Source organism: Varanus komodoensis, unplaced genomic scaffold (genome assembly GCF_004798865.1).
Source record: "Varanus komodoensis strain SLA01 unplaced genomic scaffold, ASM479886v1 scaffold29_1, whole genome shotgun sequence".
NCBI classification, from domain to species: Eukaryota; Metazoa; Chordata; class Lepidosauria; order Squamata; family Varanidae; genus Varanus; species Varanus komodoensis.
The window spans coordinates 6,306,353-6,332,386 of NW_025335759.1; the positions used below are offsets into that span (position 1 = coordinate 6,306,353).

The 26,034-nt window shown below is 51.3% G+C and overlaps 1 protein-coding gene across 1 annotated transcript; it reads right to left on the reverse strand.

The window, feature by feature from the left end:
- Positions 1-438: 438 nt before the first annotated feature.
- Positions 439-25,393, reverse strand: LOC123026106 (mitochondrial peptide methionine sulfoxide reductase-like). The gene is made up of 5 exons (XM_044435384.1): positions 25,363-25,393; positions 23,238-23,357; positions 14,270-14,374; positions 9,079-9,185; positions 439-673 (listed from the first exon to the last, which is right to left on the reverse strand). Exons 1-5 carry the CDS (start codon positions 25,379-25,381, stop codon positions 515-517), a joined length of 510 nt encoding a protein of 169 aa, XP_044291319.1. The 5' UTR covers positions 25,382-25,393; the 3' UTR covers positions 439-514.
- Positions 25,394-26,034: the final 641 nt, after the last annotated feature.

Below are 26,034 nucleotides of genomic sequence, written 5' to 3' on the forward strand. Positions count from 1 at the left end.
AACACAGTCTTGGCTTTCAGCACAGACCACCGATGCAAAAAATCCTTCACAAGGTCAAAAGAACAATTTTTCATATTTCCAAATATCCTCTCTTTTAGCCAGTGCCCCAACAGGAATGTTGCAGAAGAAAGCATGAGCAAGCCAATACTAGACGGGAAAATACGGGCATCTCCATTCTTTCCTGTAAGGCAGCTAAGGGGCTGCAACAAAGATGCGTATCCCTTGCGTATCTCAGTGCCTCTCTGGGCAATACCAGGCAACAGCCCTAAATGGAAACTGGTCTCTCTGTCATCTCCATACCTGTATATAAAGTACAGGAAGGTCTTCTCACAGGCTGCCCATTTTTGCCTGTCCCCAAATCTCATAGTGTCCCACAAACACAATAAAAGGAAACAAAGGGTCCAGTTGCTAAATTACCGTTGAATTAAGAAGATGCTAGGCTGCTCTGGTTTCCATGGAAACTGCTCAAGGGTTATGATTACCATGGCTCCCAAGAGCACTCCTTTGGGGGAGCTCATTTGCCAGAGGGGTAGGGAACTCCAGTGCCTCTCAGGCTGGAACAGGCACTCTGGTTCTTGTGCAGGTATTGCTGGTGATAATCTTCAGCACAGTAGAACTCCTTGGCCTCCAGGATCTCTGTGGTTATTGGTCCCAGCTGCTTCTTAGACAATTCCTGCCAAGGGGTGACATTTTTAAAGAGAAAGGAAGAGGCGAGTTAATATTTCTAGCAGAAGAGCAAAAGCAAGATGCAAACTCTGCAATATAAACTCTCCTCAGGCTCTTTATCTGAACAGCAGTTTGTCTCTAGCCATCCTCCCCCGTTCGAGGCATCCAGCTGTCGTTGGAAATATGGTACTGGGGGACGGGACTTCAACATCCCAGGCATCGTGGCCCTCATGGTTGGGAGGGTAGGCCTGGAAACAGGCGGGCAGTGAGCAAGGAGGGGGTCTGAGAAGGATGCACCGTGCTCAGGAAGCGAAGCATAATTCCACCCCTCCTCCCTGCCCCACTTTTACATCTATTCCATTTGCATTTGCCCACACACAAATTTGTGTGTCTTTTCCTGCATACTGTTGTGTGCACTTTAAAAAAACGTGCACGGTTTGTTAAAAACACATTTTTTGCACATTTAAAGCAATTTTAAAACAATGTAGGCATTTTGTATGTATTGTACGAGTAGAAATACACATATTTTGTGCATTTTTAGCATACACATTTTAGCATACAATGTAAAAACATCATTTCTGTTTGCATTTTTGAATGCTTGCATGCACTTTTAAAAACACATTTTGCAAGCAACTTGCTAATAAAGGTTTTGAAATCTACATGTTTTTGAAATACATTCCATCTGGGTGATTTCTTCTAAAATATATGCATGGGGATTCTTTCTTTTACTTGGGGAAAACTGCACTGTGAACCAACAATGTACAGATTTCAATGCCAAAATGCAGTGCAAATTCAGCATCGCTGTAGCTGTTGCGTTAACCCACCCTTATTTATACCTTGCTTGTGGACCAGCCAGGGCTCCTTGACCAGCCCTGGTGGGAAGCAGAATTCAAGGCAGCCTGACCTTTGCTCTGATCCTCCAGGGCTGTCCTTGCATTGTATACCACCCGACATGTCTTGCTGCCCTATGCAACAATAACGGAAGATGCCGCCTTATGCTGAAGCAGGCCATTGGGTCATCTGGCCCAGCTTTGTCCACAGTGGCAGACAGTGGCAGACTCTCCAGGATTGTAGGCAGTGTTTTTCCAGCCCTATCTGCAGATGCCGGGACTGGGCGACTTCTGCAGCAAAGCCCAGGCTCTTTCCCGGGGCTATGACTGTGCAGCAAGGAAGGGGGTGCACGGTCATTGGAAAGCTGGCAAATGCATGTAATGCAGGCATTACAGAGTGGTGGAGATTCCCATTCCTGAACATCAAGTCCATTCAGGAGCAGGGAAAAGCTCTCAAGGTCTTGCCCCACTTTCTGCCTGGGATGCACACAAGCATCTGGCTTCAGTGGAGGCCAACTTTGAGGAAAAAGCAAGAGCAAAGAAGCCGTCCAGAGACTTTTAGCAATGGGACGGCATATAAAAACTTTAAATAAATAATAAAAAATAAGAGACCCCCCCTAAACCAAGGTTGCTGTTTCCCATATTTCTTCAGGCTCAAAGCCACCTAATAGGACCACACTGAGAAGGGCTGCTGTGCCCTAAAATGGCCACATGGGGGCCACCAAGAGCCCCCCCTCCATCCTGCCGCCTTCCCTCTGCAGTTCTTCATCTGGCTGTTACTGAACCCCACTGGGCAGCCCATATGATCTTCTGCGCTCCCGAGGAGCAGATGTAGAAGCAAAGGAATGGGAGGAGTAGCTCTGTGCGAAAGGAGGTCGTCTTGCTGCTCAGATGGTCCTGGGTTCCAAATCCGCCCTGCCCGGAACTCCAATGCCACGGGGTGGTCACAGATTCCCTTTATCCTATTGCCATTCAGACTACATTCCAGGCTCGCGATGCTTCCAGATGAGGCTTTGGTTGTACAAACACCCAGCCTTGTTCATGGGATGTTATGGTGGGCCCAGGCCACACTGTTTTCTACTTGTAGTTCTCCTGGGCTTGCTCTCTGATTCTTTGTTTAGTTGATAACCATAAAAATCTGATGAGGAGGAAAACAGGAGAGCTGCAGAGTCCCTTTTGACTGGCAGCACTAGGAGCTGTTCATTCGGAGGCACCCTTGATCCAGAAGACTTACTACAGGAGTTTCATGACTGATCTCTTGAGGTTTCTCACTGCACTCCTGCCCATGTCTCCTCAAAAGTAGCTTCCACTGAGTTCAACAGGCTGTAATCCTAGGTTAGTGACCATGAGCTGGCAGACTTGGTTGCATTGTCATCAGGAGATGCAGAAGGTGGGGGCCTTCTCAGTGGTGGCCCCCAACTATGGAATGAGCTCCCCACGGAGGCCCACATGGTACCAGCACTGTTATTGTCTAAGTGCAGGGCTAAGCTTGCCCTCTACCGGGCATTTAATGGTGTTTGTAATGGCACATGATGGAACATTTATATCAGTTGTCTTTTTAACATGCCCAGTTATTTGTAAGGAAACAAACACATGACCTTCTTGGCCCCTTCCACCTCTACTACTCCAGGATTCTATGAAACCTTTTCCAGCTGTTTACATTCTTTTACATTTGGTGTACTGAATTTTTGTTGTCTTATTTTATGATTTGCTGCTTGCAGTTCTATGAGTGGTTGAGAATTGTCTGGAGAGTTTTATTGATAAGGCAGTGAAGGAATAAGGTACTACTAATAATTGCTCCCAATAGCATCTGAGAGGAGAGAAGTCTCTCCTGAGTCTAAGCCCTGAGGACCTCCGACCTCGGTCTTCTGAGTCCACAGGCTGAGCTCCCTTGCTTCCCTCTTGCAGGCAGCAAAGCCAGACGCATGCAGCCCACACGGTCTCAGCTGGGCTGTGGAGGGTGAAGGGAAGCACGGCAAGGGATGGGGAAGCAAGCAGCCTGGACCAAAGCCCTCCGCTGGTTTCCAGAGGTGGTCCTTTCTTTCTCCCTCCCCCTGGGCGGCCATCTACAGAAAATGCCCAGCGCAAGGAGCACGGGAGCCGGCCACCTTGCTCCGTGACAGGAGGAACAGACACCTCCAAGTTCAGAAGTGCCACTCTGTCACTCTGACCCGGGGTGGTAGGATTGTGCCGCTGGTGTGTGCTCTCATCCATTCTTCTATTTGTTTTATTATGCATGTTGCCCCGGGAGCTTCAGCTACTGGGTGACTCATACGTCAAATGAATAAATAATAATTAGTAAATAAATTAGTTATTGCGGCAGCGGGGATTTCGCCCTTTCTCTTGCTCAGTTCCTCTTCCTAAATCATTCTCCCTGAGCTGGAAATAGACCCCAGTGTGGGGACGGGCACTCACAAAGCACGCTTTTCCCAGAAGGCAAAACGGGGAGACTCGGAGAAAGGCAGAACCTAAGTATGAGGGAGATATGGGGGGCTGGAACCCCACACCACAATACCACTCTGTTGAATCCAGTTTTCTGCTCTGACACGCCTCTCACACCAGGCAGACCCATGAGGCTCAGAGACAAGAAGGCAGCACACGGCAGAGGCGAGCTTTGGGCTTCAAGACAAAGCCGCACTTTGGGATCCAAGTAAAGAACGAGCAGGCAGACATGTGCAGACGCGGCTTCCCCTGGAGATCTGCGCCCGGTGGGTTGCAAGCAGCAAAAAGGGTCTGGCGGTTGGTTGACTGGAGGGTGGGATTCAACCCGGGAGAAATGTGGGGACAGAGGAACTAAAGCGATGGCGCTCTTAAGCCGTCCCTTTAGCTGCAGCTGGGGAGGCTGCCCCCTTTGAAAGGCGTCTCTGCCCACTCTGGAGGCCTCCCAGCCCAAGGAAACATGCTTGCACACCTTCTGGTGCGATGGAGAGTGTGCGGAGAGGCGGAATCTGCAAGAGAAGGCAGGCGGCTCTCCAGGGCTCAGAGCAACGGGGCTTATCATGGGCAGGGTTAATTCACATGCAGCACAGGCGCCGCATGCAAGGCAAGAGAGCCGATAAGACAACACAGTTAATTAACTGGAACCCAGCTGGGCCTGGCGCTGGCAGAGAATCCGTGGCAGCAAAAGAGCAGCGGCAGTCGGATTCCAGCGAGCGAGCGAGAGCAAGAGGGGGCATGGCATGCGGGCTTGCGATAGAGTGAATGCAGAGGGGTGAGCGAGCGTGGCAGCTTTCCTTTCCTTTCAGATTTTCCCCATTGGTTTAGAACAGCCTGGCCTAGCCCAGTGCCCTCCAGATGCGTTGGACTGCAATTCCCACCATTCCTGGCCAGTATGACCCATGATCCTGGATGCATGCACGCACGCATGCAAGTGAAGACGCGTATAAGGTGGTGGGAGGAGTCCCCCAGGGGAGGGCACTTTGCAGAGGTCCCTTCAAGTCTTGGATGCCAGGCTGGGGAAGCCTGGCTGAGGGTGCTAGGACTAACTGGGCACAGGCCAACGCCACCTCTTTGGCCTGCAACCCTCCAGCCCTAAGAACAGGGGACATTCCCAAAACTGACCTCACTTCTCAGCCATCATGACAGCAACACTGCTTGGGTCAGTGGGAGAGTTCTTCAGGAGGTTAGAGGTCTCCTTGGTTATGGCCTTTAGACCCCGCAGATCGGTATCGTTCTGCCAATCTGTTTTGTTACAGGTTGAAACTGCCCTTGAATTTAGATCGTTTCCCCATGTCCTGCCTCCATAGCTTTGTCCAGAATTCATCTATTGGTTTTATCAGATACTGCCATGAACGCTCATTAAGTAGAAGGGTGGTTTGGAAATGGTTTAAGTAAATAGGAAGTAAAAACTCCCCTCCCATCTTCCTGGACCTGTTCAAGACATAAAGCCTGATTTCAGAAATTCAGACTAGCAGCCAAGCTCCTGCCTTCTTGCGTTTCCTTGGTTTTTCTTTCGCTATTTGCATTCCAAGGTAGTTGATTTGGATGCTCTGCAACTTGGAATTCTGACCACCGGGGGAACAGGGGCAGAGTGGCGTGAGCAAAACCCGGAAGAGGCTGCCTGAGTTGTTTGTCTGGATGGCGTTCAGTAAACATCTGTTTGGTAGCCAAGCATTTCAATTCGGATTTACTTCCAAGTTCACAGATTTTGGAGTGCCAATTTGGCAGAGTTCTGTCCTGTAGTTGAACATAAAGCACCACATTTGGAAAGTACAGTTTTGTCCCAGTTCTTCTTTCAATCTGATCCTCTGAACAAGGAAGGGAAGGTCTTCCAACCGGAAAAGACAACGCCACTGAACTACTGAGACAAGAGGACCTGGACAGCAAGGAGGCATGGCCTCCCCTGAAGCTCTTAATAAATGCTAAGATATTTCTTCTGTCGCTTGCAGGCCTTGGATGAGCTAAGCTCCAGGGGCCCCTCCAAGGAGCAGGGAGCAAGCGCCTGGTATTTAGGCTCCGCGGAGGAGCAGAATATATAAATAACATATTGTTCCTAGAGGCAGCACACTGTCCCTCTGCCCTCTGGGACCAGGGCTTCTGAATATTTTTCTCCTTGGTGGGGAATATCTTAGCATGTCTAATGGACTGTTGGAAACAAGCCCACCCATAGGTCACCTGGGATCCCCAAGACGGATTCTGATCTCAGCTATGCTGCCACATGGCCAAAACACCCTACGGACCGGCGAAAACAGGAGATACGTATTCTGCTACGAGCGGCAGAGTTGCTGGCTCATGAATGGCTGGGACAGCTACTTGCAGCTCCTCAGTATGGAGGAGCTGCTACAGATGCTTGGCCCGGCGGTCTGAAGTCCTGGTGCAGTTCCAGGTGCAACACTGGCTGGCAGGTAACAGAGTGTCTTTGACAAACGGACCCTGCAGTTCATCAGGAAAAGAAACCACATGAGAGGAACTGCCTAGGAAGTCACTTAGTATGGGGAATGGACAGGGCCAAAATATAGAGTATATTTCTCAGGATACCAGATTTTGGGACAGTTACCATAATCCCATGCTTCGCTTTGCTTTTTTGCTTTGCTTTCTTGCTTTCCTGCCTGCCTGCCTGCCTTTTGCATCAAAAGGAATACACATCCCGTCTTATTCAACAACACTGCAAACCTGCGTGCTCACACGCATACCTGCACATACCACGTCCTCCCCCAGTCTCTGCAGAGTGTCAAACTAGATGACATGTTTGGTGCATGCGGTTCCTGTGTAACCTGTGTGAGGGCCACTTTTTGTGTGTGGGTGTGATCACTTATTTAGTGCTCGTGCAAAGGCATGCGTGTGAGCGTGCACGTGTGCAGCGCTGCGGAATAAGACGGAATGTAAGCAGAGCGCTGGGGCTGGGCCAAGGCTGGCATTCCTAGGCAGGTGGACTCCGGTCGGTCCCGGTGCCGCCTGGCCCTCCTCCCCCTCCTCTGTTGCCGCCCGTTTGCATGAACAGAGTAGGGGGATGGAGCAGGGCCCTTCGCTCGTCTGGCGCGCTCTCTCTCAGTGGTTCATAGACGGGGTGCAGGAGGAGAAGGCAAGGGAAGCAGGAGCAGGAAGGTCAAAGTGCTGCTTTCAACCAGCAACTGCAGATCACACGCACTTCGGTTAATGAGTGACAGGGCTAAGCTGGGCCTCTCCAACTCGTCCTTCCGTTCAAAGCGCAGGTTCCACCGCAGGGGCATCAAGGGACATGGGGCTGGGTGGGAGATGGCAGCCTCAGCCCAGGCCTGCTCTCAGTGCTCCCACAAGAAGGGGCAGGCTGCTTGGGGCCCCCCCGGCCGCCCTTGGGCACCGAGCGGCTTGGCTCAGCCACCCCCACGGTGTCCTCCCCAGACGCACGAGGTCGTCTGCCCGGCACGTGCCCATTTTAAGCCAGGCTGCCCTTAATTGTCCCTGTGAGGGCGGTGGGGGCAAACCGCTTACGGCAATGAATCATTCCGAAAGGGGGGGGGTGGAGAAATGCTGCACCTGTCGTTGCCAATGACCTTTGCTCCCTAGCTGCCAATTGCTGGGATGGTAAGTTGCCAAGGAAACCGACACATCCCCTCCCCTCCCCCCACCACAATCCCCTTTTTCCATCCCAAAGTACATGCATGGCCTTGAAGGAGCAATTATCTATATTCACCCTGCTTGCCTTTGTGATGGAGCGTGGCTTAAGGGGCAGGCCTGACTGGACCAGAGGGAACGGAATCAAAATGCAGCCTCCTTCAAGCCTCTCTCTGTCTCTTTCTCTGTCTCTCTGTTGCCAGTGCTTGTGATCTTCACACGCATGCGTTGTCGTGTTCATGCATGTGTCTGTGCATGTGCAAGCCCTCTTTCCCTGTGCACAGGTGCATCTGTCTTCCTCCATGGGGCCAAGGAGCCACGTCAGCGTCCCAGGTAAGGAAGACGTTTCACCATTCGGAGCGTGAAGCTGTGGCTTGTCTTGGGGCAGTTTTATTGAAGGGATTGCTAGACTGCCTTTCAACACAGCCTCTCCACAATGCTTTGCAAACTAAGCCTCCTATGACAACATTGTAAAGATGATTAAAAATGAAAGACTGCAAGCCAGGCCAACAGTGAAAGAAAACTGCTGAACTCCCATTTCCCAGAGCAGAAACGGCTTCTGCTTGCTCCACCAACAGAAAGATGGCAGAGATGGAGGGGATTCCAAGTTAAGAAGAGACGCAAAGCAAACATCCATCCAGACCTGTGCCCACTTTCTCACAAAAGCCACCCAAATGCTCCCAGGAGCCGCCAGCATGGAAGATAAAGGCAGTACTGCTCTGATCTTGTTGCTGTCAGTAATATACATTGCCTTGCATCACACCAATGATGTACACACCTTTCTCTAGCATGCACATTTAATGTAAATGATGTGTACACTTTCCCCCTGTGAACGCTTTTTGTGAATAAAGAATGCAACCACAAAATTTGGAAAAGCGGGAATTTTAGCATGCAAATCCATCCCAATTTGCTTATTGGCTTGGGAATGCCATTTGTTTAGAAAAATCTCTTGCTTTCCCTAGTTATAGAAACAACTACTAGCAATCAGGTTTGTTAATTTACACTGGACTCAGAAACAACTACGTAGCTTCAACAGTGGGGCATGCATGCTGAACAGCTTGTGTTCGGCCCTGCCTGAGATCTTGGAGAGTTGCTGCCAGTGTGGTTAGAATTTAGACCGGGACTTGGAAGATCTGGGTTCTAGTCCCCACTTCGCTATGAAGCTCTTTGGCCCAGTTACTGACTGTCGGTCCAGCTGACCACACGGGGCTGTTGGAAGGATCGGGTGGAGGAGGGAAGGACCAGGGATGTCACTTTGGATGCCTTGCAGGAAAAATGGTGGGAAATAAATAAACAAAATGTTGAAAAGGAAGAGTGAAATCAGGGGTGTGGCACTTCTCTCAGCGAAGGACCACATTCAGTCTTGGAGAAGCTATTGGGGACGTCTGAGGGGTGGCAGAGATCAAAGGCAAAGGAGCAAGGACAAATTCATTATTTGGCCTGCGCAACTGAAGTTCCGCACCCCTGAACTAACCGGACCGATGGCATGAGGAAGCATCACACGGACAGATCCTCCGCCCCTGCTCACAAGCCCACCTCTCTCCTGTACCTGTTGGTATTTTTCCTTTGATCTCAGAGCAGATTCCAGCTGTTCTGCGCCAATGGTGTAGATGACGGACCGATACTGTGTGCCAACGTCTTCATGTTGTTTCATGCCTTGGAAGAAATCGAGTCGCCGCAGCAGTGGTTATTATGGGAACAACGCTTCAGCATCAACACCCAGACCCACCTATGTTGATAACATCTGTTGAACCGGGTTGCTCAGTTCCCCCACCTGAATGCAAGAAGCTCCGGGAGCTTTCGCTTGCTGAGATTGTGACAGTCAAGCCCAGCATAAATGGCACAAAACTTCATGCCCACAAGACAGGAGAAGCCCTCACAGGGAGCCAGTTGGGCAGCTCCCCAGGTTGCACCCCACGTCCAGGTCATTTGAGCAAGAAACTCTCTGTTCTCCCTGTGTCAGTGTCTCATTGCAAAATCAGGGAACAGGTGACAGGAAAGTATTTGAGACTTTCTGCTGAGTCAGACCTGTGGACCATCATTGCTTAGTGTAAGAACAAGCAACAAAGCAATATTAGGTTTGTGGACCACACATTTAACTCTGCAGAAAGTAACTTTACCTCTCCATATAACTGTTTACCTCTCTGACCATGGATGGATTCCTCACAGCAGTATTTCCTGCACAGTGAGATGAGAGCCTGAGGACAGGACATCAAAGAAGTCACCCAAGGAAACAAGACCGTGCCAAAAGAGGCCGTTTTCCCACTGGCTCTTCATCCTTTGAGGGCTGCGCACCCACCATAACCTAGACATCTTTTAGATCACTATGGAAATCCAAAGCTTCTTTCCTGGACAAACTTCTCACTGCAGAAAACAGCACACCTCACTCTCGCAGGTCAAGTTGACAGTTCCTCAGTGTGAGCGAATGGTTTGAAGATGGTTTCTTGATGGCTGGATGAAAACCTCTCTCCTCTGTGGAATGGGCTACCCATCAGAGCTCGGAGGAGGTGCCACCCCTTCCAGGCAAATGCATAGGTAAGAAATTGGCAGTCCTTTTGAACTAGGAGCTTCTGCCCACAAACTGTGCCCTGTGCTACGGTCCTTCCCCAGCGATCAACCAGCGGCCTGCCCAAAGTATGCATAAACCCACTTTTCCGGGCTGCCTTCTTACTCCCAACCCTGAGCCAGTGACTGCTGTTCCTCTCGTGGGATCGGACACTCATCACGTAGGCATGACAAATCTCAACACACTCACTGTGTGACTTGTCAGCCCAGCAGGTCCTGCGTCTGTGCAATGGGAATATACTGTAGGCTCTTCTTCTGAAACAGGGAGAATTGGGCACAGGTGGTGAAGAGAACTCTATCGGGTTGTGGCACTGGAGAGGCCAATGCTCCCAGGGCCTGGCTGAACACAGGAAGCTGCCTCTCATAAAGTTAGAACCTTGGCTCATTTAGGGCAGCATAGTCAACTCTGGCTGGCAGCAGCTCTCCAGAAGTACGAGAAGGAGATACTGGGGACTGACCCCAAGACCTTCTGAATGCACAGGAGGAGCACGGTGTCCCCTTCCCCAGAAGCACCTGTGGTGCGATGCACCGGGGAAGCAGCAGGCTGCAGGCCAATAAGGGCAAGAGGGGAGAGAAGATCACGGCCTGCAAAATGGAGCGTGGAACAGGCACAGTGAGCAGGGGAGTTGTTAGCCGTCTCCTATAAATCCAGAATTCAGGCCATCCAGTGGAATGAGTTGAAGGTGTTTCGCACAACCTATAGTTCATTGGTGGAGTCTGCTGTCACAGGGAATAGTCATGAATGCCTAGATGACTGTAAAAGGGGGACTAGACCAATTCCATTACATTTTCCTATTTATTTCCTACTTTTCCTTCCTGAGGAAATAAAAGCCTGAAGTGTCTCAACAAGTGTTGAAATAAAGGCTAATATTTTCCAAAATAGCAAGACACACAGTTCATAAACCTGCTCAATCCTTCTTAAGAGTCCAGGAATAAAACTAGATCATTTCAGCAACAATGTACTATCCAACAGAACCTCAGCATTACACCAAGAAATCCAGAATTCCTTCTCTTCAGCAATTTATACAAAATAACCATCACTAATAAACCTTCTAAAATGCACAGTGCCAAAATTATGTTACGTACCTACAACACAGAAATGTAGGAAGCTGATACAGCATCTGAGCATTGGTCCATCTAACCCTGTTTTAACCACACTGACTGGAAGCAGCTCCATGGGGTTTCAATGGGGCAGCATTTTCCCTTCCCTATTCAAGAGAATGGAGAAATAACTCCATCCCATTGCAAAGGTGAAGCTAGTCCTGAGCTTTGTGGGTTTTGCACTGGGGACCCCGGTTAATAAGGCTTCTCCTGGCAAACCCAGGGCCTTGAATTTCCACTCTGTGTCTTTCAAAACTTCATGGATTATAACAGGAACACACCTTCACCAAGGATCACACGATTCTCTTGCCCATCAACAAGCAGGAGCAAAAGCTGCACTTCCACCTGTTCTGCCATTGACTCTGACTTATTTGGGACAGGGAAAGAAATTTTATCAGCCCTAAATACTGCAGAGCTCGTCACCATTAATGACACAGCTACAGGAGGAAGGGCGGCCAAGACGCTGGCACCCGTAGCTGTGCATCTGGGCTCTCCCAACCTGGTTTGCTCCAGGTGGAGTGGTGGGTTCTCCTGTTGGCCCTTTCCAGAGAAGCGCTGCAGCCCAAACATCCGGAGGACGCTCCAGGAGGCTGCTGTGGATAGTGATATCATGCACTGTTCTCCCCGGGTCCTCCAGAGGCCCTGGCCCACAGCCCCCACCATCCCCAGCCAGGGCAGGCATATTGGCTGGAGGTGTCAGGTGCTGCAGCCCATCAGCATCAAGAGTGCACCAGGGCGGGAAGGCCGTCCAGGACGGCAGGAGCTCGCTAATCAGCTCAGGGGACAGCTCTGCAAAGCAGCCCAACGGGCTGGGAGAAATACATCCCTTCCTTCGAGATTCATTATGCGAAACAGTTCAAGGGAGGGGTTTTCGGGCAGCCCAAATGCGGGTGTGCTGCATGTGCGGCTTGCGTCTCCCCAGGCTGCTGCTGGGAGCGGGCTGCCACCCAGGTCCGAGTTGTGCTGAATCACCGTTCGGGGCAGTGACGGAGCAGGCGTGGGGGGAGAGGGGGCAACCCCTCCAAGCTGCACGGCCCGTCCGCCCGTGCTCAGCCCAAGCCCAGCGCCTTCCTCCTCACCCCCTCGCCACCTCCCCTCCCCCTGAAATGTCATCCACGCCGACACACTTTACTCATTAAAATGCAAACACGCAATTACCAGCCCGGAGGAGTGCCCTGCCGGTGACACACAGAGAATGCTAATCTCCTTATTAAAATTACACTTCATTACAAAAAAAAAAAAAAAAAGGCACTCAGCCTTCCCCAGGCCCCGACCCTCCCCCACTGTCGCTCAGCGCTGACGTGAGGCGGGTTTCAAGCAGGCCTTCGCGCCCCCCCCCCACTCCTGGTTATTAAAAAAGGAAAGGAGGGGGGAGACTGAAATCCCGATTGCCCTCGGATCCCCTCCCACCTCGGCAAGGCCCCCGACACGCACCATTCCGGGCCCTGTGCTCCAGCAGAGAGCTGGAAGCCATTTCGAAAGCAGGAAGGCCAGATTACAAAGTTGCCGCATTAAAGGGGAGTATTCCTCAGAGAGGGGATTTGCGGAATTACCCTGGGCTACCAGGCTCGGGAATCCCTCACGTCTTAATTTTACTTATAACATCCCTGTGTTGCCCAGTATCCAGAGCTCCCTAGGCAGTTCCCAGCAACGGCCCCACTTTTTCCTTTCGGAAGGCACCCAAGGCGGGTCTGTAGTCCTCTCCATCCTATCCTGTGGGGTAGGTGAGTCTGAGAGCCAGTGTCCGGCCCAGCATCCGCTGGGGAGCATCATGGGGATCGGAGCCCAGACCTCCGGAGTCCCAGGCCGACACCAGCGCCACACCGGCCCACCCCACTGCTTCAGGGAAATGCTGCTGTGCTACTTCCTTCTTGTCCAGCTCTTCCAGGGTATTCGTCACAGGAATGTAAGACTGGCGCATACATGCCTTATCTTTATCGCTCAAAGCAGGAAAGTATGCCATGCAAGTACTCATCCAAGCCTGGCCCGGCCCCAAACCTGCTCAGCTTCCACAGGGTGGCTGCATCAGGTGCCTTCATGCACACAAAGAACCGACCAGCAGGGCAGACTCTTTGCCCATCCAGGTGGAGGTTCCCCGTTCTGCCTGGCAGTGGCCCACGGGCCTCAGGCCAAGGCCCCTCCCATCAGGCAGCCTGCGCATGCAAGGCCCATGGTTTGCGACTGGGCTATGACCCCGCCCCCTTGGTTGGCATCAGGATAGCTTTGCTGGCTTCCCATTGACTTCTGGGGCAATTCAAAAGGAGCAAGTCCTGAAGCTGCAGAGCTGTTGAACCACAAGCAGGAGGGCCAGATCCAGCCCGGCCAGGGTTCCAGACTGACCCTCTGGAGAGCCATACCCCCTCTGTCCAACCCCCCAAATTATTTGGTGGCACCCAGCCCCCCCCCCCCCCACCGTATCTAACATTAACTATTCCAATGGACTTCAGAGAGGCATCGACAGAAAAGGGAATAATGGAATAGAAAGCGCTCTCTTGATGACAGACAAGCACTGGTTTTTATAGCATCCCAAGAAGTAAACAGATAAAAGGTGCCTTCTCACCCCCTCCCGAAGTTTGAATTGCATCTTCTAAGTTTGAACAGGTTCTCTCAGGGACTGAGAAAGGCTTGGGTGGGCCATTTCTATTCTTTGCCATCCTCCCAATAGATTAAAGAAATGCCCAAACAGAGTTACAAAACTAGCAGAATTCAAATGTTTACATTTAACAAATCAGTGTAATACTATTTAGCAAGTACTTTTCTAGCTTTTGCTGTGCAAATTCATCCATTATTGTGAAAACAACTGTCTTCTTGCAGTGTAACATTGTATGTTAAACACAGCAAGGCTGTCTAATGCTCTTGTTTCATCATTCAACGGCATGAATACCTGATCTGTGTTAGCACATTGGAGCTGGAAACTGCCTGTATGTTTGAGGCCTGGGCCAACGGGCTACCTGGCACCCCAAGGCACAAGGCTCTGGTTGTAGATGAGGCACCTGGAGGGCTTCACAACAGGGAAGGTTGGTTTAGCCTAATTCAAGCAGATCTCCCACACTGCCCCGTCCTCTGATGCTTACCTTGGGTTGGATCATGGTTCTCCCAGAAAAGTTTCAGAAGGTCCTCATAGGCGATCTTCTGTGGGTCAAACACCACTCTGACTACCTCAGCATGTCCGGTCATCCCTGGAAATTGGAACAGAGGATGCAGAGAGAGAGAGAGAGGGAGAGGGAGAGAGGGAGAGGGGGAGAGAGAGAGAGAGAGGAACAAGGTTATCTGATAAGTCACAAGTTTCCCTTTCTGCCTTGGAATGCATCCAGAGGAAAGCGGGAAAGATTCTGAGGAGGATGGAAGTAAAAGCTGTATAAGCAAAGGCTGAAGGAGTTGCATATGTTTCACCTGAAGGAAAATATTTTCTTCCAGATGGGGCTGAACTTAAATAGTTTGAAATCACACACAGAATGGAGAGGAAGCAACAGACCTCTTTTATAAACTCTACAGACTTCTAAACCCAGCCTATATGATGGGGTGCTGTCATACTTAGGGTGTTGAGTTCAGCCACATTGATTAAAGAGTTTAAAGTATATGAAGCTGCGCGTGGAAGTATTATTTGTGGGGCTAATCAATCCCACATTCTGGGCCACCCATGTTCTGAACTCAGAACAGTGCCCCTCCACTGCGTAAACCAGGCATGGGGAACCCTCTGGCCAGCAGGCCAAATACAGGCCACCAGATTTCCACAGCCAGACCATCAGCTTCTCCGGGCTGGGAAAATATCTTATGTCTAACCTGCTGCTGATTGAAGATAAGAGCTTCTCCCTGCTGAGCACTGAAAACGGCTCCTTGCTTGCTTCTGAGAGTCCTGCAGCGCTTACTTCTGTGGCCTGCCCTGCTTACCTCCGAGCAGAAATGCAGCGGTTTCTTGCTTACTGCTGAGTAGACATGCTCATGATCAAGCATACTTGTATGCTGGAAGGAAACCCCCCTGGGACTTCTTGTTTCTAAGGCATGGGTAGTGAGTGTGGTGTCCATGGGCAACATTGCACTCTGGACATCTTTCTTGGTGGTTGGCAAGGTACTCTACCCTTCCCATTTTCAACAATAAACACATTTTCTTCTTGGCAGCTGGAACTGCCTTGGTGCTGAAAACTGTGGGTCCCAAGGAGTTGCTTAATGAGTTGGGGCTGAGCCCCACGTCTGCCTTTGGGACAGGATAGGATCCCTTCCGCTATCTTCCATGGCAGTGAGCCTCGTATCCTCCATTGCCCAGTGTGTCCATGGTCCAAAAGGGCTGCCTGCCGTTCTCTCGAGGCTGTGGCATCCTTGAGGCGTTGCATTGATATTTGGGCTTCCTTTCTGTCGTCTGCCTTTGACTTTCCCTAGCAGGATCGTCTTCTCCAGGGAGTCTTGCCTTCTCTTGATGTGTCTGAAGCATGACAGTCTCAGTCATTTTTGCTTCTAGGGAAAACTCTGGCTTGGGCCCACTTGCCCACTCTAGATTTAAGGTCACGCGTTCAGCACTAGGCTGAGCATTTGGACCCATCTGTAAAACGGATTCCATATAAGCAGCATATGGATCATGGGGTGCTTTGGGTGGCAAAATGAGGCACAAACCAAGCGCTTTACAAGATATTGATGGATGTACCATAAACAGCCCAAACTGAAGCTGCATGGTGGGCATGTCGTGAGCAGAGCCGGCTGGAGCCGGGGGTCAGGCTAGATGGCCCGGGAGACCCCTTCTGACTCGCTCTGTTTCTATGTTTCTGTGCATCCTCTTCACTGGCCTGAGCGGGTTTTAGTCATGCCATGGATCAGGACAATGTCCTGGCAGCAACCGGAACTGGAGGAGGTGGTTGGACCTGACACATTTCCACAGAAGCAATGGCGGACTCCAACTGAGAGGGAGGCAGGGGGAGCCTCTCTTTCCTCTGTGCCTCCCCGGTGGCTGATTACCCTCCCCAAAGAGGCCTTTCTTTCCCTGGAGGATTTTCCCTTCAGGCCAACCTATCACCCTCACACCACAATGAGGAGGCCACAGGACGTGATGCCTCGATCTGAGGAATCAAGTCCAGCATGCAGGGAAGGGCAGCTGCAGGGTGGAGGGAAACCAGGGCTGAAGGCATGGTCATGAAATTTTGCCCCCCCCCCGCCCCCGCTGGATGTAAACTGTTCAGGTGCCACAAGGTGGGCACATAATTGGCACAATCTACCAGGGTGGGCAGGGCACATGATAGGTTAACCATGGTGACGTTGTTTTTACTGCCATTTCAATTTTGGTGCTTTATATAATTTTAATTTTATTGTTGTTTTATGGGTATTGTAAGCTTCTGAACATTTTAATTCATGTTTTCATTGTTCCAATGTTTAATGCTGCAATATCGGGAACAGGCAGAACCCTAATATTGTTACTACGGGCAGATCCTACAGAAGTTCAGCGAAAGGCACGGGTGCGCGCAACACAGTCACTGCCGTCCCCACAAAAAAATCCTACTGACCAAGCTCAGGGAGGAAACGAAATCACGCACTCCTGCGGCACGGAGAGAGTCGCAGCCGCTGCTCCCGCTCGCCTGGGCTGGTGCCTGCGACTCCCGCGGCCGCCCTCTGCTGCCGCCGAGGGGAACTGCAGGCCTCTTACGGCTGCAGCACCGGCTCGAAGGACGAAGGACGAGCGGGCGAGGACCGGGGCCGGATCCGCCATGGCTAAAGCAAAGCGCCCCCTCCGGTATGTTCTTCGCCTTTTTTGGCCGGGCGGAGGGGGGGGCCTCACAGGGGACAAATCTGCATAAACGTAGCAAGCGTTAATTTCTCTCCATATATGCAAATGTAGGAAGGGTTACTAGGCTATCATCTCAAAACACTTTCCTCCATGAACCTGCACCCTACATAACATCACAGCAAACCAATGGAAAGATATTGTCTAAGCTCAGTTGCTCTGCAGAGAGAGATGTGGAAGTGGGGAAGGGGAGAGTTAACCCTTCCCTCGCCAGCACAGCTGTTAGGCGAAGAAGAAAACCTCCCATGGGTCTCTGTGGTCATTCTGGGCTCTGAGGAGCCGATTCAGGGGATCAGGGTTGAGCATCCGCCTGGGCAGCTGCTAGCTGCCTTCCCCTTACCATTTGTGCAGTAACAAGAGCCACCGATTCCTGATTTTTAGGAGCTGACCCTCTCCACAGGGAGACTGCTTCCTTGCCTGCCTCCCTTCCACTTCGCTCGCCCTCTGCCCCCGAGACCTGGCCTGGGCAGGCAGGCAGACCTGCCTCTCTTTCTCCTAGCTCTTGCCAGTGCAGGCGGGTAGTGAATTAGCCGCAGAAGCAAGGCGGGCCTGGCTGCAGCAGGGATCACTGGGCTGGCCAGCAGCAAGCCCCCCGCCGGGGTGGGGGCCTCGGCTGATGTGTGGGGTGCCCACCCCAGCTGGGGCTGCGGGTCCTTCAGCATGTGCAAAGGCTGCATTGTTGGAAAGGGGGTGCTGGCTTCAAGGAGGGCCGTGCGAGCGTCAAGAGCCCCCAGCTGCGGCAGCCCAGCCGAGCCAGACCCCAGTGCCAGCCCTAACCATCCTCGCAGATGAGGGAAAAACCCCTCAGAGACCCCGTAAGGCCGAGCAGAAAACACCTTGTGTTGCCTGTGACTCACAGTTTCCCAGAAAGCACTGGCTGATTCCACCACCGCAGAATCTACCTTTTGGGTGCCAGTGCTGCAGCTGGACTTGAAGCAGCGGATTTGAATGGCTGCCCCAGCCTGCTCAGAAAGGCCCTTGGGCATCCCCGAAGCCGGCGGACCTTCCCAAATGGGTCTCCCGACCTTGTTTACCTCAGGCTGCCATGGAAAAGCGGGCAGGAGAACAGAACGCTGCACTCACCAAGTCTGATTTGAAAAAGCAAACAAGCACTGCTTTCTAATGCGGTGCCTCTCAGCCCGGCTCGGGAAGGGTTAAACGGAGAGATGGTTATAATTAGATGCATCTCTGCTGCAGTTTTAGCCCAGTGCAGCATGGGGTATGGGGGGGGGGCTGTTACTGTTTCTGTTATCTGCAGCCAACCAACCAAGCAACCGCTGAGAGGAGGCCCGGCCAGCACAAGGACTGCTGCCCCAGATAGCCAAATGCAGCCACCCTTTCTGTGGAAAGAAAAACCTCTGGTTTCCTTGGCAGACGGAGAGACCAGCAGGGCAGGCACGTGGGAACGGAGACTTCCTCATGGATGTGCCAGGAAGTAGGGCAGGGTGGGGGGAAGAAGGGCAGAGGACCAACGCCCCCTTCCCGGGCTGGAGTCCCCGGCTTTGTTCCAGCTGTTTGCATCCTGGATGTCACCGCCCTGGAGAGCAAGATCAGGAGTTTTGGGATGAGGGAATCTCGACAGAATGGCCGCACAGAGGCTCGATTTGGCTCATGGCTTTCAAGCACAGGGGGTGGGGGGTGCACCCCACGGTGCCCCTACAGACCTTTCTGGCACTGCCAGGTGCCCCCTCCACCAGCCTTTCCCCGTCTATAATCAGGAAATTTTGTTACCAACATCTGGGATCACCTGGAAGCAAACTGAGGGCCTCTAGCCCTCCACCCCCTCATAACCAGGGGTGCCCCTTGGCCCCAGATGGGGTTTGGGATGTTCCTATCAAATGAAGATGGTGGGCAGCCGCAGGCCAACCCGTTCCTCTGCAGCACACCTGCCCCCCCCAGAAAAAGAAGAGAGCAAAGGAAAAAGGGGCATTGGACCCTCGAATCAAAGGGGTTTCTTGTGCTGGGTCTCAGCCCCCACTTCTGCAGAGCCAGGCCAAAGACCTGCTGCCACAGGTATCCAAGCTCAGGTATCACCTTCTGAGTCTTTTGGGCAGAGGCCTGTCCTTTGCCTCCCATGGTGGCCACTTCGTAGTGGCATCCACAGCAGTTCCTCAGATGGTCCACTGTGCCCACAAGTTGATTAAGGTTGCCTTCCTCTGGTTTATAGTGATTAAACTGGGTGAAATATGAATAAAATACCATTAGAGGTAACTCCTTGTTTTTAAAAGGAGCTGGGGCTAGGGAGGAGAGCTTTGCAAATATCCTGGACTGACAGAAGGATGAACAGGGGGTCCTGGATGAAATCAATCCCGGTGAAGACCATCATGCTAGGGCAACTGTAAGGCAGGACAAGGAAGACCAAACCAGGGGAGTCTGAGTTCAGCTCGTCAGGGATGTCATGGACGGGGCATGACTTGGCGACACACGACGGCAGGGCTGATCAGCTGTCCCAGCATCATCGTACTTAATGGGCACAGCCTCCTGCCCACAAATTCCCCCCCCCCCCCATTCGCAGACTAAGTTGGGAGGTGAGCAGAAAGGCAATTTTCCAGGGTGGGAAGGTGCAAAAGGGGACGCTGTGCTACCAGTGACCACAGCGTGTCTCACCCCAGAGCCTTGGGAGTTTGTGGCTGCCTTTATACGTGTTTTCTTTTTCCTTTCCAGGATGCCGAGAGTGATGGAGCCAGTCAGAGGGAGGGCATGAAGCTCTCTGCATGACTTTGGGCCATTCCCTGCCTCCGTGGCCTAACCTACCCTACCTGCAGGGCTGTTGTACGAGTGCACTGGAGAGCAGGCGGAGCCTGTGAGCCACCTTGGGTTCCTCGGGAGAGGGAAGGGGACAGGATACAAACATCACGAAATACACGAATAGAGTTCTTGAACCTCTAAACCAAGAGAGGGCAGGAGAGAGAGCTCTGGGTGGCTTGTTCTAGATCAGCAAGGATTTCTCACTCCCCATTGTAATAGACAACACACACCTCCCAAACATGCATCTGTATTTGTAATGTGGATCTGAAGAAAGCTTGGGGTAATGAGGAGTGGACCTTGATGTGGAAGGACAGTGAGCTCCATTCTGTTCTGCTACTCAAACAATTCCTGCCCTCGGGGTTCTTTCATTTCCCATGTACATCTTGTGAACCAGGCTCCAGCTGGGGGATCTCTCAGGGCTAGACTGAGTTAAACAAACAAAGCTTTTTGTCTCCCCACAAAGCTGAGGTCTGCCCACCCCCATCCTAAGCAGCCTGGGAAGATGTTACACGAAGGCAGTAGCCCCGGCAGTGCAGCTTGAGCAGCCAGCAGCGAAGTCCATCAGGTTCACAGGCACCGGGCACGGGGCCATCTCTGTGGCTGCCCCATCCTGCCACAAGGCTCTTGCTTTGTCAGCTGCCCGCTCCCAAATTTTAAATGGGACTGAAAGACTCAAATGCTTCAGGCAGCTTTCAATGGATGGAGCATATTTTTAGCCTGCAGGCTCTTAAACGTTTCTGAAGCACAGTTTTCAGTTTGTGTTGAAGAGGTGTTTTAATGCTCCTGTATTAGATGGTGGAGCCTGCATTCCTATACACATTTACTTGGAAGGATGTTTCAATGAACTCAATGGAATTCACTGCTGAAGTTTCCATTGCATGCACACACCTAAAGGACCACCTTCACCTGTATTTACCTGCCCACCCATTAAGATCTGGGCAGGAGGACCTTCTAAAAGAGCCATCCATCAAGGAGGTGACGGATGGAAAAAAGAAGCAGGACCTTCTTGGTGTCTGCCCCCCATTTATGGAAAAAGCTCCCAAGAGAAATTCACCTGGCACCAACATTGCTCTTTTTGGTGCCAGGTGAAAACATTTTTCTCCTCCAGGTATTGTAATAACTGATTTTAAATTGCTTTTAATATGTTGCTGTATATGGTTGTCCCTTCACTTGACAGAGTTTGAAATAATTTAACAATTGTTAAATTGTTGTTTTATATATCATTGGTTTTATTGTTTTAATACTTGTAATTTTGCTTCCTCATGATGAGTCACTTAGAGATTCCTGTTGGAATAGTTTGACAGCATAAAATGCAAAAAGAAAATAAATAAAGATATGGCATCACATTGCTTCTTTTTTCTTTTTCTTTTTTTACCACCTTGGGAAGGCTTTGCATTTAAGGCAGCATTTAGGTTTTTCAAACAAACTATATTAACCATATCAAACATACCACGTTATGCTGGAATAGGGTGGGTGTAACTGTACTCAAAATCTGAATGCATATTATCACCCCCTCCAACCTAAAGATGTGAAGGCAGGGCAAGAGACAGAAAAAAGATGGGGAAGACCTTTTGACCCTGAGTATTTGACACCAAATGCTGATTTGCACCCCTAGTCCTAGTGCAGGGTTCTTGAACCTCAGCCCGGCAGACCCAATGCAACTCACCTGGGGTGCTAACCTAACCGAAGGAAAAAAATGTATTTCCAGGAATTTTTAGAAAATGGAGCGGGGAGGCATTTTCCCCTAACCCTCACACCTCCAGTAGCTTTGGATTTCAGATCCCACCATTCCTAAGCACTGGCTCTGCTGTCTCAGGGCTGATGGGTATCGGAGTACAAAACGTCTGTGGAGCACTGGATTAGAAGCTGAAGAATGCCCTCGTGGCCCTGAAAATGCAGGCAGCCAGGCAGTGCCTGAGGCAGCTCCTGGGCTTTCTTCCGAGGAGCCCATCCCGAGTGTGGGAGTGGGTGCTCCGTGCCTCCCCTGCTGCATTGTGTTAATACCCAGAATGCAGACAACACACACGGATAATATTTCTTGCAGACAGATAATCCCCTCCACCCACACTCAAAATGTTTTTACAGATAAGCTGCAAAACCGTCTGTTCCGATTCCTGACAGATCCAGGTTGAGGACAGAGGATTAACGCCATCAATAAACGCATGAGCATGTGCTGAAGGAAATGGAGCAGCATGTGCTGCGCCAGTGAAGGCGGTGCTGCCCCTCCATAGCAGAGGGGCTCTTCGCACCCTCCTGCAGCTGCGGGTGCTTCTCACGGGGGGTCTTTGGTGAGGACCCCAGAAGCTGCAGCCGGGGTGGAGCAACTCCCGGGGGTTGATCTTTGCATTCTGGAAGGGGGCTGCCTGCTCTTTTCCATGAAGCACAGCCTTTGCCAGCTGCAGTTGCCCTCATGCTACGTTTCCTATCATCCACAGCAGCAAGTCAGGCAGCTGTGGATAAAAGGCATTTTTAGACCACTAACCTCCTGGGGCTACAAGCTTGGAAAAGACTCCCATGGAATCTTAGTAGCCATTTTGAAGGTTACTCCATACACCGAACTAACTCCCTGATTATTTTAAAGTGTAGCACATTAGATTTCTAGCCCAACTTTCCTTCCTGGATGCACTTCCGACATTTCTTGGCAGGAGGAGGGAGAGAATTCAAAAGTGGCACTAATGGCAGTTTCCACCCTTTGTAGGAATAGCAGCTTGTGGGGAGATCATCTTTGGGTCTGGAGTTCGGGGAAAAGGATTCATCTCCCTCTTTGCTGTGATCTCTGATCACAATCCTGATAGAGTCCACACACACACACACACACACACACACACACACACACACACACAGACACTTGTGGCTCCTTTTTTAAAAGCACAAACACCCAGATACATGGTGCACAATTCCACCTCTTCTCTCCCTAAGGATTTGATCCAAATGCTGCACCCCTCATGCAGGGATGCTTACCCTCAAGCAAGCAGACCAAGTTCAGCCCACTTGGAGTGTTACTCCAGCCCTCTGGGGTCCCCCAGTCAGCCCTGCACCCTTCCTCAGCCCCTCTTCCCTCCTCCCAACCCCTAGGCATGCGATGCTTTCCAGACTTTTGCGTCTCTCTCCCCTGCTACTCTAAAAGGTTGAAATGGGTCTCCTGTGACTTAGTTCCTGGCAGCAAGAGGTTTGAGATCAAATTGCTGGCATGTCAGGTACTTTTGCCCTTCCTGCCACTGGAATGCAGCCACTGAGAACTTCTCCAAGAGTCAAAGGCTCAGCACCCTTGGCCTAGAGAAAATTGAACTGCAAAAGCAATTTAAAAAATCGGATGCCACCTTTGCAGCTGCCTGAGCTCAGCACTAGACAATTCCAAATTATTTAATTGGATTCTATGAAAAAGAAATAAAGACAGAGAGAGGTCCATGCAACACACTGGGAAATACCCACATGCAAATCCCCCCATGGTGTGACATTCGCTCACAGATAACAGAAGAATGCAACTTAGTTCAGAAGCCACTCTCGGGAGAAGAGCGATCGCTTACCTGTGCAGACACCTTCATAGGTGGGACTGGCAGTGTTGCCTCCAGAGAAGCCCACCTGGGTGGAAAAGACCCCTGGAATGTTCCAGAACAGTTGTTCTGCTCCCCAGAAGCATCCCATGCCTGGGAAAGAAAAAAGAACCTTACATTAAGAATTAGGTTACTCAGGGATGACTCCTAAATTGCTCTGGGGGAGCGATGATTGCTCCCCAGTATGGGAAAAACTCCCCTGGCTCTGTCAGGAGCTGAAGCAGATCCAAAGCCACAGACTTTCTCCTTGCAAAGCATTCTCTAACGACCAACAGCACAAAGCACCCAGAGCATGCACAGAGCGGTTTGTTGAATCCAATCGAGTATTCACCTCCAGGAATGTTCCTTGTGAGCATAGCTGGGGCCCTTCTCTTTGGGAAGGGTCTTCTGAAAATGGGCACGCCTCCTTGCTGCATGCGGATCCTCTAACTGGGCCACCCTGCGCTGCTGGTGACACGCATGGGGTCAAGAGCCAGGGCCGCCTCGTCTGTGCCAGAGAACGCCCCTGCTCCAGCTCTCCTCCTGCCAACCGTGCAGTTCAGCTGTTCCCAGAGACTGCCTGCCCATCCTGGGAGCCTGGCCTTAAGCCGAGCATCTCTGCTTCTCTCCTCTTGGTCTCTGCTTCTCTCATCAAAGTGCCACATTCCCAGGCCTCCTCCTGCTCCTCTCCCCCTTCTCCTTCTGAGGCGAAACCGGCCCACGTGTGCTGCCGAATGCAGTGGAAGGCAGGGATCTGGCCCCAGTGGGTGGCACAAGAGGGGCTCCCATAAACGCCAGAGGTGACCCAGCCCTGGTTGGCACACGTTCCTCCATGCTTTCTGTTCTCGTGCCGCCCAACTGGTGGCGCTCTCTAGGGGGCTCAAGGCCTTCTTTAATCTGTGCACAGCAAAGAGCTAAGCAAGAAAGGGAGGGGGATTTAGAAATGGGCCTTGTTGCTTCTGGGTGGGTGGGGTGTTTGCTTAGGAAAAGAAAGAATCCCAAGTGGTTCAGATAAATGCTTGACTGAGCGGGAAGGTTAACTAAGAGCAACTCAGGTTTCCTAAGGCGCTTGCAGGTAGGGCAGGAGCTCAGCCTGCAGCAGGAAGAGCGGCTGTGGCCGCTGGCCAGCGCCACGAGGACCCATCCGAGGAACGCTGTTTCCCTGGGCAGAAGCCCCTTGCACAGAGTGGCTGGAAATTCAAACTCCGATGTAAGTCAATGTGTTGGCGTCACCAATGGAGAGAAAAGGCCCCAGATGGGCCTTCCCTGATGGCTTGGAAGAATGGTGGATAAGCCCCTCTTGTATCTGGGGTTTTTAAATGGGATTGCCTTCATTTTCTATAGCCTGACCTGATCCGACCAGCAACCTGCAGGTGTGCCCTGCATGTAGCTTGTAAAGGGATAAGTCATGGGGGGGGGGTGTAAAGGGATAAGTCATGGGGGCGTGTTGAAAGACACACACGCGCGCGCAGAGAGAGAGAGAGAGCGCGAGTGAGTGAGCAAAGGAAGGAGTGACCGTGTGCCATGTTAAGGGGCGAGCTGTGGGGTCTCTGCGTGCATGTGCTATGGGAGAAAGAGACAAGGAGAACCCTGGTGAGGCAGAATGTTGGTGCCTGCATATAATACCCCTGCCGTGTCTTTCGGTCAGAGATGTGTTGCAGATGGATGGGTACTACTGGCAACCTTTGATTTATTGGAGCAGCCTCACTGTTTATAGTTCTCCTGCCCATGGAAGCTTTTCCTGGGGCCATCACTCTGAAAAATGGACTCCCAGAGAGCTTCAAAGGCCCAGTCAGCTCTGCACCTGGAACGGGGTACTCTCAGTTGGCTCACAGGGGAAAGGCATCATCCCAGGCATTACCCATAGATGTACAATGAAGACGATCCCATTTTGAAAAATCCCGAATACAAGACTCATATCCAAGATCCCATATCCATGACTCCTCCCAGCCACCAGGGTAGGCCCATCAAGAACTGTTTTCCATCCATCTCAAGAAAATTGCCTACTCTTCTAAGGTAAGAGTCCAGGACAGTCGGTCATGCAAGACAAGGAAACTGGAATTAGATTCAAAGCTGGCAACGTAGCAAGAACAACTCAAAGTAACAACAAATCACGCACCAAATATTGCCATCTGCATTCCTTCTGGGAACGGTGGATGCATTGGGTTTTTCTCGACAACGTGCTTGGCTAAAGAAGCGGGTGGGGGAGGGGGGAGAGAGAAACATGTAAATCCTTTGCTGAATCCTGTATAAATCCAGGATTTGTCTAAATCCCAAAGTTCAAATATCACATTCTCCTAACCAGACATTTGGGTTAGGCATGCCATGGAATTTCAGAGAGAGGGAAATAGAGATGTAGAAATCCTTTGCCAAGCCCCCTGGAGTTCAAAGATCACCTTCTCCTAACTAGACACTTGGGTCACGCATGCCATGGAGACTCAGAGCAGATTACGTGGCCACTGGAAGCTTGTGTTGGAGACACCAGAGCGGGAGACTAGTAGGCAGGACGGATTCTCGGGCTGGAGGGCATTTCAAGTTAAATAAATGCCCCTAAAGCAGGACTATTGCTAAAAAATACTGTGCTGAGAGGTGTTTGGGCATGCATGTGTGTCTGTGTGTATTTTGTGTCTATGTCGCAACACAGAGCCTCAAGCCTGAAGTTCTAAGTCCCTGTTCAGCCAAGGAGGGAGGGAACAAGGTGTCTGTGTGTGAACAGAACAAGAGCTCAGCTTTGAGGCAGAGCCTAAGGAAGATACAGGCACAGGGAGCTAAGGCTGGGCTCTGTTAGTAT